This window comes from Amphiura filiformis, chromosome 17 (genome assembly GCF_039555335.1).
Source record: "Amphiura filiformis chromosome 17, Afil_fr2py, whole genome shotgun sequence".
Taxonomy (NCBI): Eukaryota; Metazoa; Echinodermata; class Ophiuroidea; order Amphilepidida; family Amphiuridae; genus Amphiura; species Amphiura filiformis.
The window spans coordinates 33,326,493-33,344,592 of NC_092644.1; the positions used below are offsets into that span (position 1 = coordinate 33,326,493).

General features: G+C 35.2%; 1 protein-coding gene across 2 annotated transcripts in view; it reads right to left on the reverse strand.

Moving 5' to 3' along the window:
• LOC140137662 (LIM domain transcription factor LMO4-like) overlaps positions 1 to 18,100 on the reverse strand; it is a 274,849-nt gene that overhangs the window by 210,833 nt on the left and 45,916 nt on the right. For both annotated transcript variants that reach the window (XR_011856880.1, XM_072159397.1), the window contains exon 3: positions 2,757 to 3,006. Coding sequence is in view for 1 of the 2 variants with exons in the window: in XM_072159397.1 (XP_072015498.1) it covers positions 2,757 to 3,006 (250 nt within the window). In the remaining variant the exon portion in view is untranslated. The remainder of the gene's footprint in view (positions 1 to 2,756; positions 3,007 to 18,100) is intronic.

Consider the following 18,100-nt stretch of genomic DNA (forward strand, 5'->3'; position numbering starts at 1 on the left):
TTTTTTGTGTTAGCTAATCTGTAATCAAATTTGCCTTATTGTTTGATAACTCGATTATAAGCTGTAATAAGAGTACATTGAAGGAGTACCTATTGGGTGGCTAACAGCGATGGTAATGTGATGCTGATCACGATCGTATATGAGTCACGACGAGAGAGAGCGAGTGAGACAGAGAGCGAGATGATATTATTGTCATTATCACTATCACGTTATCGCTATGATATGTATGAGGGCATAAAAGCGATCATATCATATCATATCATATCATATCATCAGTATGGTGAATCTGAAGGAGAAGGGAAGTCTTGTAGTTGTCGAATTTAAATTTTTCTTCTTTTGTTATGCAATGTTAATTACCTACGGTGCATCGAATACGATATGGGTTTATTACTGTCATTTTGGCAATGCAAATTAGACTAACGTCAAACAGAATTATTACTGCATGGTATAGTTGGATTTTACGTATACTTTATGATACTTTGGTAACGATTTTTTACCAATGTTATCAAATCAGATATGGCAAACAGAACAATACCGCATTGTGTTATTGGATTTTACGTATTTTATGATACTTTTGTAACGATCATGGCAAGGCACATTAGATTATGTCATACAGAACTTTTATAACAATTGTACACGTATACTTTATGATACTTATGTAACGATTTTTTACCAATGTCATGACAATGCAAATTAGATGTCAAAAAGAACTACGTATATGTGATACTTATGTAACATTTTTTTGGTCAATGTCATGGCAATGCAAATTAGATTTATGTAATACAGAACAATTACCTATTGTATTATTGGATTTTACGTATGATACTTATGTAACCATTTTTGTACCTCGTCCGTTGGAGACCCAGTTACCTACTTTAATTATATTTTACCAATGTCATGGCAATGCAAATTAGATCTATGTCAAACAGAACAATTTCCGCATTTAATCATTGGATTTTACGTATACTTTATGATACTTTTATAACGATTTACCAATGTCATGGCAATGTACATTAGATTTATGTCAATCAGAACTATTGTCGCATTGTATTATTGAATTTTACGTATACTTTATGATACTTAAGTAACCATCTTTCACCAATGCCATGGCAATGCAAATTCTAAAAACAGAATTAATAATGTATCGTATACATACTATACTGGTATTGTTAGAGATACTTTATGATACTTCATAATAACTTATTTGAATTTCACGCATCACTTTAATGACAGTTTTATTATCTGAATTTCATACATACTTTTAATATGTTTAGGACAAGTGTAGTTTATGTATTTCTAGTGGAATTTTAATATTCCATACAACATTACATGATGTGTAAGTGCATTGTACAAGTACCTTTGACGGTGTCAATTTTATTGAATTCCGTAGGAAATTGAATCTTAAAATGTCAATTCTATATAAATACAAGCAAGCATGTTGCGTATTGTTTGCGTGTTTTTGAAATCATATTTTTGACGGATTGCCAAATTAGGCGATTTCTGTTAAACAGCAACACGCGAGGCGATCAAACCATATTGATAAATTATTCCATATATCTAAAATGTGCGCGCTTATTATTCACTTCAATTGCATTTACAAAATGTTTTATTGATGGCGAGTTTGTCGATTTCTTTGTTTGAATATTAAGCACTTAAACTTTATTTGTTCTTACATCAGTTGATGGTACCATCTCTGATGACAACGTCAACACGGTAAGTTGACAAGAGACTTAATGCATTTATCTAGCCATTTGAAGTGAACATTTAAGTTGTGTGCAATTCAATCTAAAAGTTTTCAACCTGCTAAATGGATTGTTGAAGTTGTTTTAATGAAAATCTTGCTTTTTACCTCTTTAGATATAATATTCTTTAAAGCAAATAGTGTGCCGTACAGCATCATAATGGGTCCTATAAACGGTTTATATTTCCAATCCAAAACACATATTTTCAATTCAAGGAGGTGGGATGAATAGAATTTGTGAGTCGCTTTTGATTTTGATGTGTATATTATAACTTCGATTGGTGGATAATCTTACAAGTAGCAAACAATACATCAAGTAAGTATTATTTACCACCATTTATTTAAGCCCGCTTTATCAAACTTTTATCCATGATTGTTGACATCTATACCGATGTAAAAATATTAATTTATTATACGATTTTACATTTTTAGACGTTTGCTATATTTTACTTTCTAGATTGGCAAACAACAACAACAGATGATAATGAATATTGAAGATTCACATAAAAAGCACAAAAAAAGGACACAAGATACGGTTATATTGTCAGAGGCACTTATTTTTTTCTAATTAAGTATCAAAGTACACTTAATGTCTTGCACCTGTTCGACTGTGAGGTTGATTAATTTTTAAACATTCAATTGTCTATAATCCTAAGCCTTTTGTCATCCACTTATCATTCCCAATTCGTTTAATTTCCCACGATGTTTCAATTTCACATTTCATTTCTCCTTTTGAACATTGTTGAATAAAGAACACCCACATTAAAATATAATTATACACTCTAAAAAGTTACTCTACATTAATAAAAAAGGGAATTACCCTCCCTGTTGAGTAAAATTGTACGCAAAGCTAAATAAAACTAACTGTACGCAACATTTGAAGAGTTTACTCAATCATGCGTAAGGTTTGTATTTACTCATTAACAGAAGTTCCATTCTTAATCAACAGTGAGTAAACTTGACTTATTTAGAGTGTATCAAATCGAGTTACAAGTAACCGGCCTACCATGCCTACCTTATTCCCCGGTCTAAGTCCGACTGCATTTGTCAAAGGACCGTGAGTTTTGTACAGTTTGCTGTGGTCGTTTTCACAGATGAGGCTACCATTTACAAATGTATACCTATCACCAGGTACTAGTTGGATGTGACATGAGCTACAGCTAAAACATTTAAGGTGATAAACTTTACTCTGGGATCTCATCACTAGTTCATTGGCGGGTATTGATTGTCCACATGCTGAGCATGCGCCGTTTGCTCCAAATAACCTGAGAATCAAGATACAAAGAAGAAAAAAAGATATGGTTATTGATAAAGTAAATTACCCCGATCGTGTTACAATACGCTGGTGCGAAAACTACGTATCTGAAATAAAAGTATGTGCAGTGAAAGCTATAGTTAAATCGGTGTGCTGAGCTTTCGATTCTGGCAGACTCTTTATCAAGGTACGTTATCAAGATATCTTTGATGACGATTATGCTAGAATGGAAAGCCTAGGCTACTAATTGTACCTAGCAAAACTATAATTTAGCACATTATGACGAATATTCTGTGGAAAGGATGTATAAGCTACTTCAAGTTTCAATCCTAGCAAAAGTTAACGTTTCTGGTTGTGACGTCTTTGATAAAGATTCTGCGACAATCGAAAGTTGAAAACACTGACTTTACTTCACACTTCACTGAACAAGCTTTTGATATGAATGCGCAATTTTACTGTGTACTTCATTTAGCTACTTTGGGTGGCGTGAACTGATTTTAGCTGTTAAAAAAAAAAATTAGGTTGAAGAATGTTAGGTTGCAGATAAAACAGCAACAAACTTACAGGACAACGATCCATCAAATCTGTGTAACTAAATATAGTCGATATAATTTGCAAATCAAACTCATTTATCCTGTTTTGCGTCGTTCTGATTTGTGCAACTTATATATTACCTCCATTATGCTGTATTAGTATAATTCAATATCGATAGTAATATTACTTAATCCATATTCCTTTAGAGTTAACATTTCTTGATAAATTTGTTTGCTCCCAGCCATTTACAACGGGGTGTAATTATCTTATACATGTCTCGTATCATCCTAACAATGCAATTGAGAGTTAAACGCCATTGTTATCGAATTACCGCGCGTAGTCCTCTCGATTTCAAAAAGCATCTTCAGTTGACAAGAAACAGAGTTTACGATCTATCTCTCGTTTTGACATTTGATGAGAATATTGGTTATTTGTGTTGGTTTTATGTACAGCGTTCCCAAAGGGCTATATGGTTCATATTCCTTGACGTCATAATTTTAAGGCTGCTGATTGTCACTACATATCATGGTTAAATGTATCGATACAAAAGATTGAAGAATAAGCTATAGGGCAAAGCATGCAACAAACCTGGATTGTATAATTACTCCCATGTCATGTCAAATGATATGACTAATATTAAATCTGATCTTTACAACTGTTTCCTAAAGTCTCTGTCTAATTTTCAGCTTTTTATCAAACATCATATACAGTAAAGTATGTAACACGTAAACGAATATGAATCCATGTTTAATCTACAATAAGTTTGCCCATAAGGACTCGCTAAATTGCAAAACCTGTCTCCGCGGGCTACACGCGGTCTTTGCTCGAAATCATTTCTGACACGTTTAAACAGTCTTTTTCCAATAGTCTTAAAGCCTGTGATGATATCGGCGTAGCCGGCAGGGTCTGTAGCGAGATTTACTTTATTCTGAACCAAGCCTCTCGACTGATCCGAAGCGTCCCGCCAATAATGATTAGAACATCAAAAACTATGGTGAAATGATGAGTAGTTGAGACTGATAGACAGCGAGCCTTATTTAAGTCTGTCATGTGTACTTATTACTGACACATGCCACTTGACAACCACGATGTCACCGTATATCATGCTTTGCCCATGCTGCCTACGTACTCATTTGTTGATACCGCCTTTATATATCGCATCCGGGCACTTATCGTCAATAACCCACCTTACCTTCGATCAAAATCTCGCAGACAAATCTCGTCTTAATTATCATCCATCAAACCATGCCATGTCAACTATACACACATATTAAATTTGTAAAACAAATTCGTCCTGTCACTTATCTTTGCAACATATCAAAACAAACCTACGGTCTTTGTTACAAAATACACAATGAAGATAATAAACTATTAATATTCAAATCACGTTGTAACATCCTGAGGTGGTTTAAATCAAGCGATACCATCACGTTTTCTCTTTTAAGTAAAATTATTGTATTTGAGCAAAAGACAATAGAGATATAATATGGTAATAAGGTGTATGAGCTTCTACATGTATATAACAAACCAGCTGTTTTATTACTAGTTCGGACTTTTTGTCATGTACTTTATATTAAAAGTTTCTTTCAAACTTTTATTGCTGTTCATGGAAAGTATGGCTGGGTAAATAGGAAAAATCTGTAGAAAACATTTGGCGTATGAATTTCAACAGTATTGTTGCTAAAACTAGTTGACATACTTTTGTTTTCTTATATAGATAACAATGGAAAGAGTGATGTCAAAAACAAACATATACAGAGAACAACAAATAAACAAACACCCACACCACCCCAACAAACAAACACACGACGACGACGACGACGACAATCACATTGAACGACAACATCAAGAACAGTAAACACAACACCAACAAATAAAAACAACAGCACTCTAACAACGACAACGAGGACAAAGTCAATAACAACGACAACGACAAGAAGGCTTAATGACAAGGGCAGTGACAACGGCAAAGACAATAACAACGACATTATGAAAAGAATCTTTCTTTCGGTACGTACATATCATTACACACTGTTATAGGAACATACATTACAACTTGAAAAGCGTGTTATGGAAGTGTGCCTCCGTGTCACACAGACCCTCATTTGTTATCGGTAAGAAGAGGTACCATTAGTTACAAAATGGCGTCAAGTTGTAATGGTTTTAATTTAAGTGAACAATCTGTCACCATCTCGTTATCATACGTTTACAATATCCATTGTTCTACGTTTGGGAATCACTTCCGGAATTCGTCACCGTCCTTGCATTATAACTACTAAAGTGCTTTTCTAACTAAAAAGATTCTCAAGAATCTCATTTCACTTATTTTGTCCTCGGAAAATTCATTCACTGCCTGTTGCATTAAGACATTTGTTTTTTAATACCAAATTAAGAGGCTATCAAATTAGAAATTCACAATATGCAAAGAATATGCGGCAAATGTCCCTTTAGGAAATGCGCATGCATAATGTAACTACTTTTTCTCCCCAAAACAAAATCAAGTCAAAAAAGTCCAAATTTCCGAACATCTGACCCATTTTAACGCAACCACTCAAACTTGCTACCCCACTTCTCATTACTGTCAATCCTCAAGATGGCTTAATGCAAGGGCAGTGACAACGACAACGGCAAAGACAATAACGACGACAACATGAAAAGAATCATTCGTTCGGTATGTATATAACATTACACACTGTTATAGGAACATACATTACAACTTGAAAAGCGTGTTATGGAAGTGTGCCTCCGTGTCACACAGACCCTCATTTGTTATCGGTAAGAAGAGGTACCATTAGTTACAAAATGGCTGCCAGTTGTAATGGTTTTAATTTAAGTGAACAATCTGTCACCATCTCGTTATCATACGTTTACAATATCCATTGTTCTACGTTTGGGAATCACTTCCGGAACTCGTCACCGTCCTTGCATTAAAACTACTAAAGTGCTTTTCTAACTAAAAAGATTCTCAAGAATCTTATTTCACTTATTTTGTCCTCGCAAAATGTATTCCCTGCCTGTTGCATTGACACATTTGTTTTTAATACCAAATTAAGAGGCTATCAAATTAGAAATTCACAATATGCAAAGAATATACAGCAAATGTCCCTTTAGGAAATGCGCATATTGTAAGTTTTTCCCCCAAAACAAAAATTAAGCCAAAAAAGTCAAAATTTCCGAACATCTGACCCATTTTAACGCAACCACTCAAACTTGCTAGCCTACTTCTCATTACTGATGTCAATCCTCAAGTCACATTGCCTGACTACCTTCACGTGCGATAATAATAATTGTTGGAAACATTTTGTCTTCTTAACAAAAACTTAAAGCTTTTCCCCTGAGCTATTTTGTTAATATAACATACTCCTATAAGCTTAAGTAAGCAAATTTATAAAATTACAAGGTGTACTTGAGTCAACACACAGGCACAAGAAGTGTCTGACTCACGAAGTCTATATCTCTACACGCACCTGCTACAAGCTGCTGTTTTACCATTTTCTCATCAATTTTTCTTAATTTATTTATTAACTCATCCATCTATCTTTAGAAGCTTAATTACAGGCCATAATTTTTGCATCATTATCACTGAGTTAAGACTTTAAAAAGAACACTAAGCCGCAAAAAATAATCCTATGATTAGCAGCACAAAGTATTACAAATTGATATGGAAAAGGCTGTGGCAGATGATGTTAACTAAAGCTCCCATCCATCTCTAACGAGACTAGAATCTAATCGGTATCATACAATCCATCCATATATGTCATGTACGTCTGTCGTTTGCGTATTTAATCATATCCATCAAAAATAGGAAGAAAAAAAGAAGAAGAAAATGACACTGAGTAGAAAAGTATCACTAATCTCAATCCAATCATTTTTGATAACAATCTGTCAGTTACTATTTTGCTATTCCGGTTGAAATCCTTACACCCCCTATGGAAGACATGACCTTAATCTCACACACATCAAGGAGTGTGAATTTCAAATAGGGTTACCTGAATAGGTGACTCTATTTGAGATTCACACCCCCTGTGTGGTCATGTCTTTCATGGGGTGTATGGATTTCAACTCGAATACCCCATCCGATTCCGTGGTAACATTTTACTGAGTTTGTTAGCGAGTAATTTGAAGGTTTTATGAAGTTAATCGATGAAGTTAGTAGTAAAGACCCCAAGAGGATCTCTCTCCTTCAAGCTCACAAATTGCTCATCCATTAAAATTGGTTTAAACGTTAACGTTTTAAAAATAGGATTTGATACATTACGAGATAAACGATGTGAGGTAAACCGAATTTCTGGAGCACTAATAGCTACTGATTCCGTCAAAATTGCCAAAACATGATTACTAGAAGTTCGAACAAGATGTGCCAATATAAATGATTAGATTTCTGTTTTTGACGTATCTGACATATTACACATGTTGTTCCTCTAGCATCAAGGCATTTCCATAAGTTACTTAATTTAAGACTCCTCACAAAATGATGGTTATCCTCAATTTAATGGGTTTGTTGTCTAAAAAAACGCGAAAGAATAATGTCTGTTTCCGCTATTAAATACCAGATGCTTTCAATACATTTCAATATGATATGTCTTCATATGCCTGTCAAATTTTGTCTAGAAAATATGAACAGACTACTATTATAATGATTATGGTCTATCAGAACTCCCCACAATATCTCACCACAACAACACCACCACAATTGTCATTACATTTATTTCAGCATCATCTTGTTTTCACCAAACCTTGAAATTACTTTCGGCAGTAATGACGCTTTAGAGCCATATAATTTGCCGATAAATATTTAGTAAGCATGAATATTATGAGTAAGTCTAGTAGTCAAGTCTAGGTGAAAGCCCATCTATCGTGAAGCAGATTACATAAATCTCCTTGTCGATGCACTCGCTTGGATGCAAATTCACCAAAATATGGATCGGTTTACACTCCTCATATCATCTGATATTTGAAGAGAATTTGTCGCCCAGAAATAAAACTACCACAAGTGGGCAAAAAAGATGTATCCTAATCCGTGGTTATATCGCTTTCCATTTGTCTTTAGGACATAAACGTTGAACAGACGGTGAAGATGAGAAGAAACGGGAAGCGAAAGGAGAGAAAAAAGGTTACTTTAATTCGCGCCATCTAAGTCGAGTGCAAAATGCTTTCGTTTGATTTTGCACCTGCAGGGGTTTTAAAACTGAGCGCATTCAATTAACCCGAATTCAGAGACAAGACAACAAGTTATAAGTGGTAAAACCACCTTTACATTGCTTACGGACATGTTGAATTTCGAGGCTGCTGTGTAATGCAAACCCGACATCGCATGCCATACGAAGAAAAAGAGGATCCATCATTTGGCGGTAATGTTCACCACCATAAAAAAACTATTCTGAATCTTTAAAGTCGTCGCGTTTCCCGAACTCGGGTTATATAGCGCCGAAAATTACCGAATTTACGCCGGAGGGTGTTCGGGGTTGGATTGCTAACTTATGGTGTCTTTCAATTGTGAGGATACTGCAGGCATTTCCTAGGTTTCCGGCACAGGGTGTTGTTGAAGTACCTTCAAGATAGGCTCGACCCCACGTTGAAGCACCGAAGACGATGTCATTGAAAACTTTTGAGCCGCACCGACCTCAAGGGAAGTCATCGGTATACCATCTTTATGCCGTTATATCTCTATAGACTTCTACTTAATATCCGGCAAACAACAAGCCCGGATGTTCAAGCCCTATCTATATGTGGCCTACCGGTGATCTTGTGTTCAATAGGCATTTATCATGTTTAGAGATATCTATGTTTTGGTTTGGCAATTTTTAATAAAATAAAGAATGCCGAGAACACACGATGGCATAAATGCAATTAAAGTGGTAATCTGATCGTGGCTTCGTGCTGATATCCCTTAACCAAACTTTCCTATAGTGGTACTTGTGACGCAGCGGTTTTTCCTATATCAACTACTTTTCTAATGTTTGATCTTCATTTTTCACATATCAATTTACCATACTTGATATTTAAGAATTAGAACAATGTACTGGGCATCACAGGCTAACTGAAACCGAGGAGTTAAATTTCCATCACTTCAAACACTACAAAGATAGAAAACTTCTTCAATAACTTTATAAGTAGCGCTGTTTGAAACTTCATTTGACTTCAGATGGTAATTTAAAGTCAATTGAATCTTGCAGAGATACAAAATTGTAAACACTGTTGGATTGCCCGATTGTACTTTACTTACGGATATTTTTGAACCAAAAGCGAATCAGATGTAATAGGTAATTCCATACGAAGTGAGTACGATATCTTTGATCTTAATCCAGTTAACGACTGCACTGTGGATGGTAATTCTTTATCATGATTGTGTTCAGCTCATCTGGGGCGTGATGTTCTCTGTCTTGTTTTTTCCTATACATAGCTTGAACCAGATGATAGCGTGGATAAAGCACAACAGGCCCAAAATTATTTAAGGCACATAAATGCAAACGTCAAACACGACTTAGTAAAATATATTTTCAATCCAGAAATGACAATTAGTAAGCTACTATGAATACTGTTGTACTTACATAAAGCTTCTGGAAGTACACTAATGGCTTGCTTTGTTCTAGGTACCGTAGTATTAATACGAATTAATATATTGAATTACAAATAACCAGTTTCAGTTTTGCTAAGCTCAAACCCTAATCCCGGATGCGTATTAATTCGCCTCTTGTTTCCATCAGTTGATCTAAATCCTCTTAAATTACCATGACAACGACAATGCTCTTATATATAGCTACAGAAAAGTATCAATCTGAACAACAAAACAGAAACTTGTTGAGATGTAGACAGCTCTTTTGTATAAGATTGAAGATTAATTCCATTTAGCTGTTTTCGATGGTTCGACACGTTCATCGTGAATAAGTTCTTAACTCAAAATGTTATTCGTCAATGAAGAGTTGGTAATTTTCTGTCCTATAGCAAATAACGCTATTTGGCCTAATAATTTTCACTTGGTAACAAAACTACATAAGTACAAATTGTCATGGCCATTTCCAATGCAGCATTACAAGTGCATTCAAATACGTACAAACATGCCAATTCTTCCTGTGTAATGGCGTTTGACTTGAAACTTAGTGACTCTATGGAGTGAAACACGACGCCACGTGTAACACATTCTCACGAGAGTGCAAGAAAAGTGCAAATTAAGAAAGACCATAGCGTTGATATCGATCAGAATTCCCAAATGAAAATACTCGTATAGTCGTATTAACGAAACACCCTTATGGGTGCACTACACCAAATCCTTCCGCATTTGGTGTAACCCTTCATAGTTCCGGTAAAAAATAGCACCTATGCGAAATATATCGGCGTCCCGAGGGAACCAAATTTGAGTGACTCTTGATAGAAATGAAAAAAAAGATAGAATAGGAGCTCAACATTACATATCTGTTCAGAAAATTTTCTGAATCGAATGTGCATGGGTAATAGGCCCTCGGAACAATATCATGGCCGGAACTGGTAAGGAGGCGAGCGTGTCGGCTGAAATTCGGGATGGCGCTGTTCAGGAGTTCGTATCTCTCAAGTTTGTCTTAACTTGTCCCGAAAAATTAAATTTAAATAAAAGTTTAATCTTTATTTAAGACATTGGTTTGATCAAAATATTAAAAATGTTGTTACATGGGGTAGAAAAACAAACTTACTTTCTTGTATTTTCCCGTGTATTTCAATGGGACGATTATTTAGTGGTGTGTGCCCTTCGAAGACTCATTTTAAATGCTATGGACATGAATAATACCTGATTTTAAGTGCCAAAAAGTTGAGATTTTTGACTGTAACTGATGTCTTTGAAAAAAAAAAAAAGTCTGTTTTTCTATTTCCGTCTACAAATACGCGATTTCATTCTTAAACGCACGAGAAATTAGCTTCAAAACGCAAGTTCCCGTCGAATTGACAATTTAAGACCGTGCTTGAAATTGAGCTATTTTGGTCCCAATATCATAGAAGTGGTCACTTTTGGTTATCTCGGTGCTGAAAAAATGAAACATCTTTGGAATTATTTTGATGCAAAATGTAATTATAAGATCAAAACTCAATTATAACCGTTTTGAAAATAATCACTGAACCTTTAATTGGGTCTCAATAGACATTTAAAGTCAAAGCATACAATATTATGGCCTAATGATGACAAAATAACGGCATTTTTATCTCATGACCAAATGTTCAATTCCCAAGAGAGAAATTTATCAATTAATTCTAATGATGGGGTTTCTTAATTTTAGATCTTGCAAAATAATACACGCAACTTGGAAATTTAACATTTTAGAGTGTCAAATTACCGTTCTATCTACCCATAACACCCCCCCAAACTTAAGGCATATGCCTATTGACACGTCCTTAATCTAAGAGTGGGGGGGGGGGGGTGTAATGATCACATGTCGCTTTTCGGTCATGTTAAATTTGTGATTGTACATATATTTTTGTAAACAAAGTCACTTTCCTGATGTTAATGGGATTATAAATACAGTTTAACATGGTCAAAATGTTGCTCTGGCCCTTGAATGCTGAAAATTGCGAAAAGTATCATATTTTCACTCAGTCCGAGCTTGTTTGGAGCCCTGTTTTATAACTTTGGAGTGACTAGCGATAAAAAGCAATTACACTTTTTAGGATGTTGACCACTGATTCCAAAAATAAAGAATATCAAAAATATTTTTTCTTATAAGGGTGCACTACACCAAATCCTTCCGCATTTGGTGTAACCCTTCATAGTTCCGGTAAAAAATAGCACCTATGCGAAATATATCGGCGTCCCGCGGGAACCAAATTTGAGTGACTCTTGGTTGTTTTGATAAAAAAGATAGAATAGGAGCTCAACATTACATATCTGTTCAGAAAATTTTCTGAATCGAATGTGCATGGGTAATAGGCCCTCGGAACAATATCATGGCCGGAACTGGTAAGGAGGCGAGCGTGTCGGCTGAAATTCGGGATGGCGCTGTTCAGGAGTTCGTATCTCTCAAGTTTGTCTTAACTTGTCCCGAAAAATTAAATTTAAATAAAAGTTTAATCTTTATTTAAGACATTGGTTTGATCAAAATATTAAAAATGTTGTTACATGGGGTAGAAAAACAAACTTACTTTCTTGTATTTTCCCGTGTATTTCAATGGGACGATTATTTAGTGGTGTGTGCCCTTATGATAGATTAGACTACATGCTGTACATAAAGATACCCGGCTTAGAGCCAGCCTCTTGCCCTGATAACGAAGATACGATGATCTTTATCTCAGTGCAACTGTATTTTTTTTCATGACGCACTATATCGTTTTCAATTTGCAATTGACTGCGTACACCTAGGTCCCAAACAAACTCACCTGTCCGACACAGTCCGTCCACCTTAATATATTTATACATTCCGGTATAGAATGACCTTTGACATTTGAATAAGTTAGGTACAAAAACTCATACCCAACAAGTTCAGGTCAATTTTTGAGCTATGTATGTTGAATGGGAGGCCAATGAACGGTGCCATGGAAATGATGCCTTTTTGGCTTAGTGATTGAGCACAACCTCGTCTTCGTGATTTGAACTTTCAGCCGCCGTCAATTCTCTCAGTCTTCAGCACTTGCACTTTTCTTGAATGATTGGTAAATGTAATAATACATCTCCGCAATACAGAGAAAAAGTGGAACCTATATTAACTGTGATAAAGGTATTCAATGAACTCTCTATTTCAATTATATACCATTGCTCTTTTAATAAAGCCTGGCAAATCTAATAACAACAAATTCAACGACATTCAAGTTGAGCTTGCGTGGCTTTTATACCTGCCACACACGACAGATGTGAGATTCATAATTGAAAAACATATTGCAATCTTTATTAAGTCTCATAAAATATATACGGCGGATTGCTAAGGGAAAATATTTAAGCAATACACGCGTTGACATCTACACTAAAGGAATAATAAAAAGCATAAATTGAATTATAATTGGGTTTGGGAGCTTAAGGTGGCACATAACGAGGACATGTAATTTCATTATTGTAGCAATCATTGCAATTATTGTAACATTTATTGGGAATGTTGCTGTTGTTGTCGTCGTTGTTGTTGTGATCGTTGTTGTTGTTGTTGTTGATTCTGTTACAATGAATATCGTTTTCATTAAGCTTCTTTGCTTGCCTTTTTCTCATTTTCTTTTTCTTTTAATGTCTTATCTATTTTATTTTAAGCTTGGTGTTGCTACATTATTGTTTTACAGATCTGTAAATATATATAATATATAGATATATTATTATTATTATTATTATTAGTGTTATTATTATTATTATTATTTTCAAGTTTAACCGATTTATTTAACTTAGAACACCCTATTGGTCATGTGATCATTACGTAACTTTGTCATTGTGTGTATTCAATGACGATGCGCATAACAACAACAATATGAAGACGATGATAAGAAGCATTCAATGATATGGGTTGCCGCAAGAACATCTAACTAAGCGAAAATTTGAGGAACAATTTTTTTTGACATGTGCCTGATTTAGACATCTTCTTAGAGACATTAAACTGGAAACGGGGACGGTGCAAAATATCATAACAATGCCCGCTTAATTCACGTCTTCCTCATAATGATTTTAGCCATATATTTTACTTCCTAAAGCTCAGCATTACATGCTTGTAATGATTTGCTCAACACAATCAAACACGTGTCCTTAAACCCAAGTCTAATTTGTGCTATCCAGCGGGCCAACTACCGTTGCCCTTTGTATGTATAATTATGTTATTTGGGTGCAACATAAGAAAAGCTGTAGCACTCTATTGCAAGTAGAGTGTGTTAGTAATAGAATAGCGATGACAGGACCACCATATCGAATACGTGTATTCCCCAAACTAATACTAAATCCATCAGTGGTAAGAAATATATGCGTAAAGGCGAATGCGCAGCCGAAAAGGACTTACGTAGCAGAGTGCAACACCTAAAAGTAATCACACGCAGTGATGACAATCTATAGATTAAAAAACCCTTGCTCAAATCTCCTGGGTTTCCAAGTCCATATTACTACTGTAGTACTGTTATGTTCCATGTTAGAAGGCTTCTGGACACGATACATGAAATTCAATTTGTCGCTAAGCGTCACGAGCATGAATAGGGGCAATTTTTATGCGCCATACCAACCTTATCCTCAATTTATTTCCTTAAAATTGTTTCAATAAATGGAATCAGATTTTAAAAACGTGATAAGTTGTCATGAATGTTGAGTGTTAAATAGCAATAAAATGTAAAGGCTATAAATTTAATGTATTGTCTATGATATATATTAGATTGCAATTGCACTGTTTTGAAAAAGTGCCTGCTACAATGTAAAACCGTTTTCAATCATCTAATTGGGTCTGTGACCGAAGCTTTGCTTCTTACATACATGCCTTATAGGTAGACAAAGTAAATGGGATCCCTCAAGGAGTCACGATACGTCATGGAATAGAGACAGAAAGTAATTTTGAGAGGTATAGGTAAAATTGCTTTGTACGTAATTTGTTCTGTACTGCATTAATGAGGAGTAACTTACGAGCTTTGGTGCAAAAATATCAAGGATTACAAACGACAGAACATCTTAGCTAACATGGCTAACGCAACTATAATTGTTATCAATTTAAAAATGCATTCGTACGTTGCATGATCTATAATGCTTATTGTGAAACCGTCATTTTGAAATAAAATAGTATTTTTAATATCGAATCTGGCATACGCTTTCGACATTCTATAGCTACGTTGATTTATGCATATCAAGTTTTATAGCACAATTGCACTTTTATAGAAAAGCGCTTTTGATTTGAGTCTGAAACAATTGTATTTACTATCATTGTTATAAAATAGTTCCCATATATTATATTCCTACAAAGTATTCCTAACAGCCTACATAAATATATCGTTAGCAATGACCTTGAAAGCGGTAACAATTGCTAATATAATAAATGTTGTCGCAAATGCTTGTTAAGTTTGATACTTCCCGGAATCATGTCACAAAAAGGTTTCATATGGCATTACTTGTTTTGTTACTACATATTATACTACGTACCACCAATTGAATTTCCACAAATGTTGCAACCACCTTTCAAAGAAAATGCCTCAGAAGTTTAAACCTTCACATTCCCATGTTTAACTTTCATTTACAAGGTCAATAGGGAAGATACTGCGTGCAATATAACACGCAGTATCTTCCCTATTGACCTTGAACATGAAAGCTACAAGTGGAAATGTGAAGGTTTAAACTTCAGTGATATTTTCTTTGAAAGGTGATTACAACATTTGTGGAAATTCAATTGGTGGTACGTAGTATATCTATGAAGTAACAAGTAATGTCATATGAAACCTTCAGTTAGTTATCAACATGATTCCAGGAAAGTATCAAACTTTACAAGCATTTGCTTGAAAAGTTAGTGAGGATTTTTGTGAAAATACAAGCTTAGTGGTTTGTATATTGTTGCCAACCATGCCAAAAGGGTCACGTCATCCTTAATAAATGAAAAATTAAGTATTTTCATAACCAGTTTCTGTGAAAGTTGGTGTCACAGTTTTTGGGAAAAACAAGGTTGGTGGTATATATCACAAACGTGAGAGAAAAGTGTCATGCCCATCCTCATAAAATGTCAACAAGTGATCAACACAAAAATATTCAGGAATGTAGGATTAAACTTCATAAGCATTCTCTTTGAATGTTAGTGAGAAATTTCTTGAAAATTCGAGCTTGGTGGTAGATATAGCTGCCAAAGTAACAAACAAGGGCCATTCCCATCCTTATAAAACGTCAACAAGTGGAAAGCCACACGGATTGAGTCAGTGTTTTGACATCCAGTTTTCATCAAGATCCATTGCATTTGAGATGTTTACTCGATTAGCAGGTACAGCTAAAGTAAAACGCGTCCGCATATGCCAGCCTATAATAGCAAGACTAGATCACGTACCGGTCAATCAACGGCCAATTTCCATCAACTTCAACTTTTGCTCCTTTACTTCATTAAAGTAGTGAAAGATTGAAACAAAGTTGTAAGTTTTATATTTTGCTTGCTAGGTTTGAAGTGTGAAGTGGCAACGGGATTGTCGATATTCAATTCATAAGTCATGTGATTGAATAAGATGTAGGCCTACTAGAAATATGTGGTGGGTGAAGTATTGCATCTTATAAAGATGTGCGCACAAAGGCGACACAATGCAGGCGCAGCAAGCATCAAATCGATGTAATGAACGAGTTTAAAAAAATTCTATTGTCCCCTGATTGTACCTGATTGGTTTAACATTGTCGCGAAGAATGACTGAAACAAATGTGTTCATTTTGAAATCCAACATACTTGTTAAATAAACATAAAACTTCAAGCAACTGTTCAAGCTCAACATTTGTTCCCATCGCAATCGTGTAAGTACCACTAAAAACAACTAAAGCCTTAGCCTCAGATGCAAAGGGGTTCAACAACATCAATAGATCATTTTGTACCTTCATAATCTTTGAAAGATCTTTCCAAATATTGACACTTTTCTGTGTGACTTTCAACCCGTTATCCCTATGTCTGCATCTGCCAAATCAGTCGACAAGGCAATGTGAAACAACAACGACATTGAGCACCACGATTACTTTATTAACGGGTTACATTTCAAGAGAGGAAACATTATCATAAAAGTGACAGAAAATTTATTATTTATTTGGGAAACAGACAGTATTGTGTTGTATCTGTTATTGCTTATTGTTATTATATTATCAGACTTTAACTCAGGTTAATATCATATAATAGTATATCTTGGGTTGAATGGAAAGTAGAAATGTTTAAATGAAGTTTTGGTCCCATTGGTTGTGCATTTTCTGCCGGCATCCTGTCTAATAGTCTTATTTAATGTAAAGGCGTGTACATTCCTGATATGGTGTAGCAGTTTCCTATCTTACCCTTTAGATTCCTTCAGATAGTCGTAGTACCAAAACAGGGGATTAATAAGGTTAACAATGAAATACAATTTCTTTACAGGACAACAACTTCAAACCATTACATGAATGTTTCTGCACTACTAGATTTCTATTGCTGTCGACCACAGAGGTACAATGTTGTCCAGCTACTTTGTGGCTACTCAAGTGCAGTACCAATCCAGTACCTGTGTGTGTACTGTACGTGTGATTCCAGTGTGGATACCTGCAGAGCTACTTACTTAGAGTACCCACGTAGGTACTCTGAACGCCAATAAAGTAGCTGGGCAGCAGAGAACATCTAGGGTAGCAGTAATAGGAATATGGTTGTGTATATTGACTAATAAAGTAACGTCAAGGTAGCAACAAAAGCATCATAGACACCATAAACAGTCTTATCCAGCTGTCTACGAGTGTATTATCAGCTGCTAAACAGTCAAATACCCTTAAATTCACCACTAGTTACACCCAGTTTGTGTGTTTTGTACACCCTTCTCTTAAATACTATGTTCTTACACATATGTTCCTCTGGATCGCTGATGTGTGAGTGAGTATAAAATGTATGTATGTACGTCAGCCATATTTTGCAATGTCAATCATCGAAAGAGGCTTGGAAAAACACTAACTGGCACGCATGCCAATATCAGGCCAACCT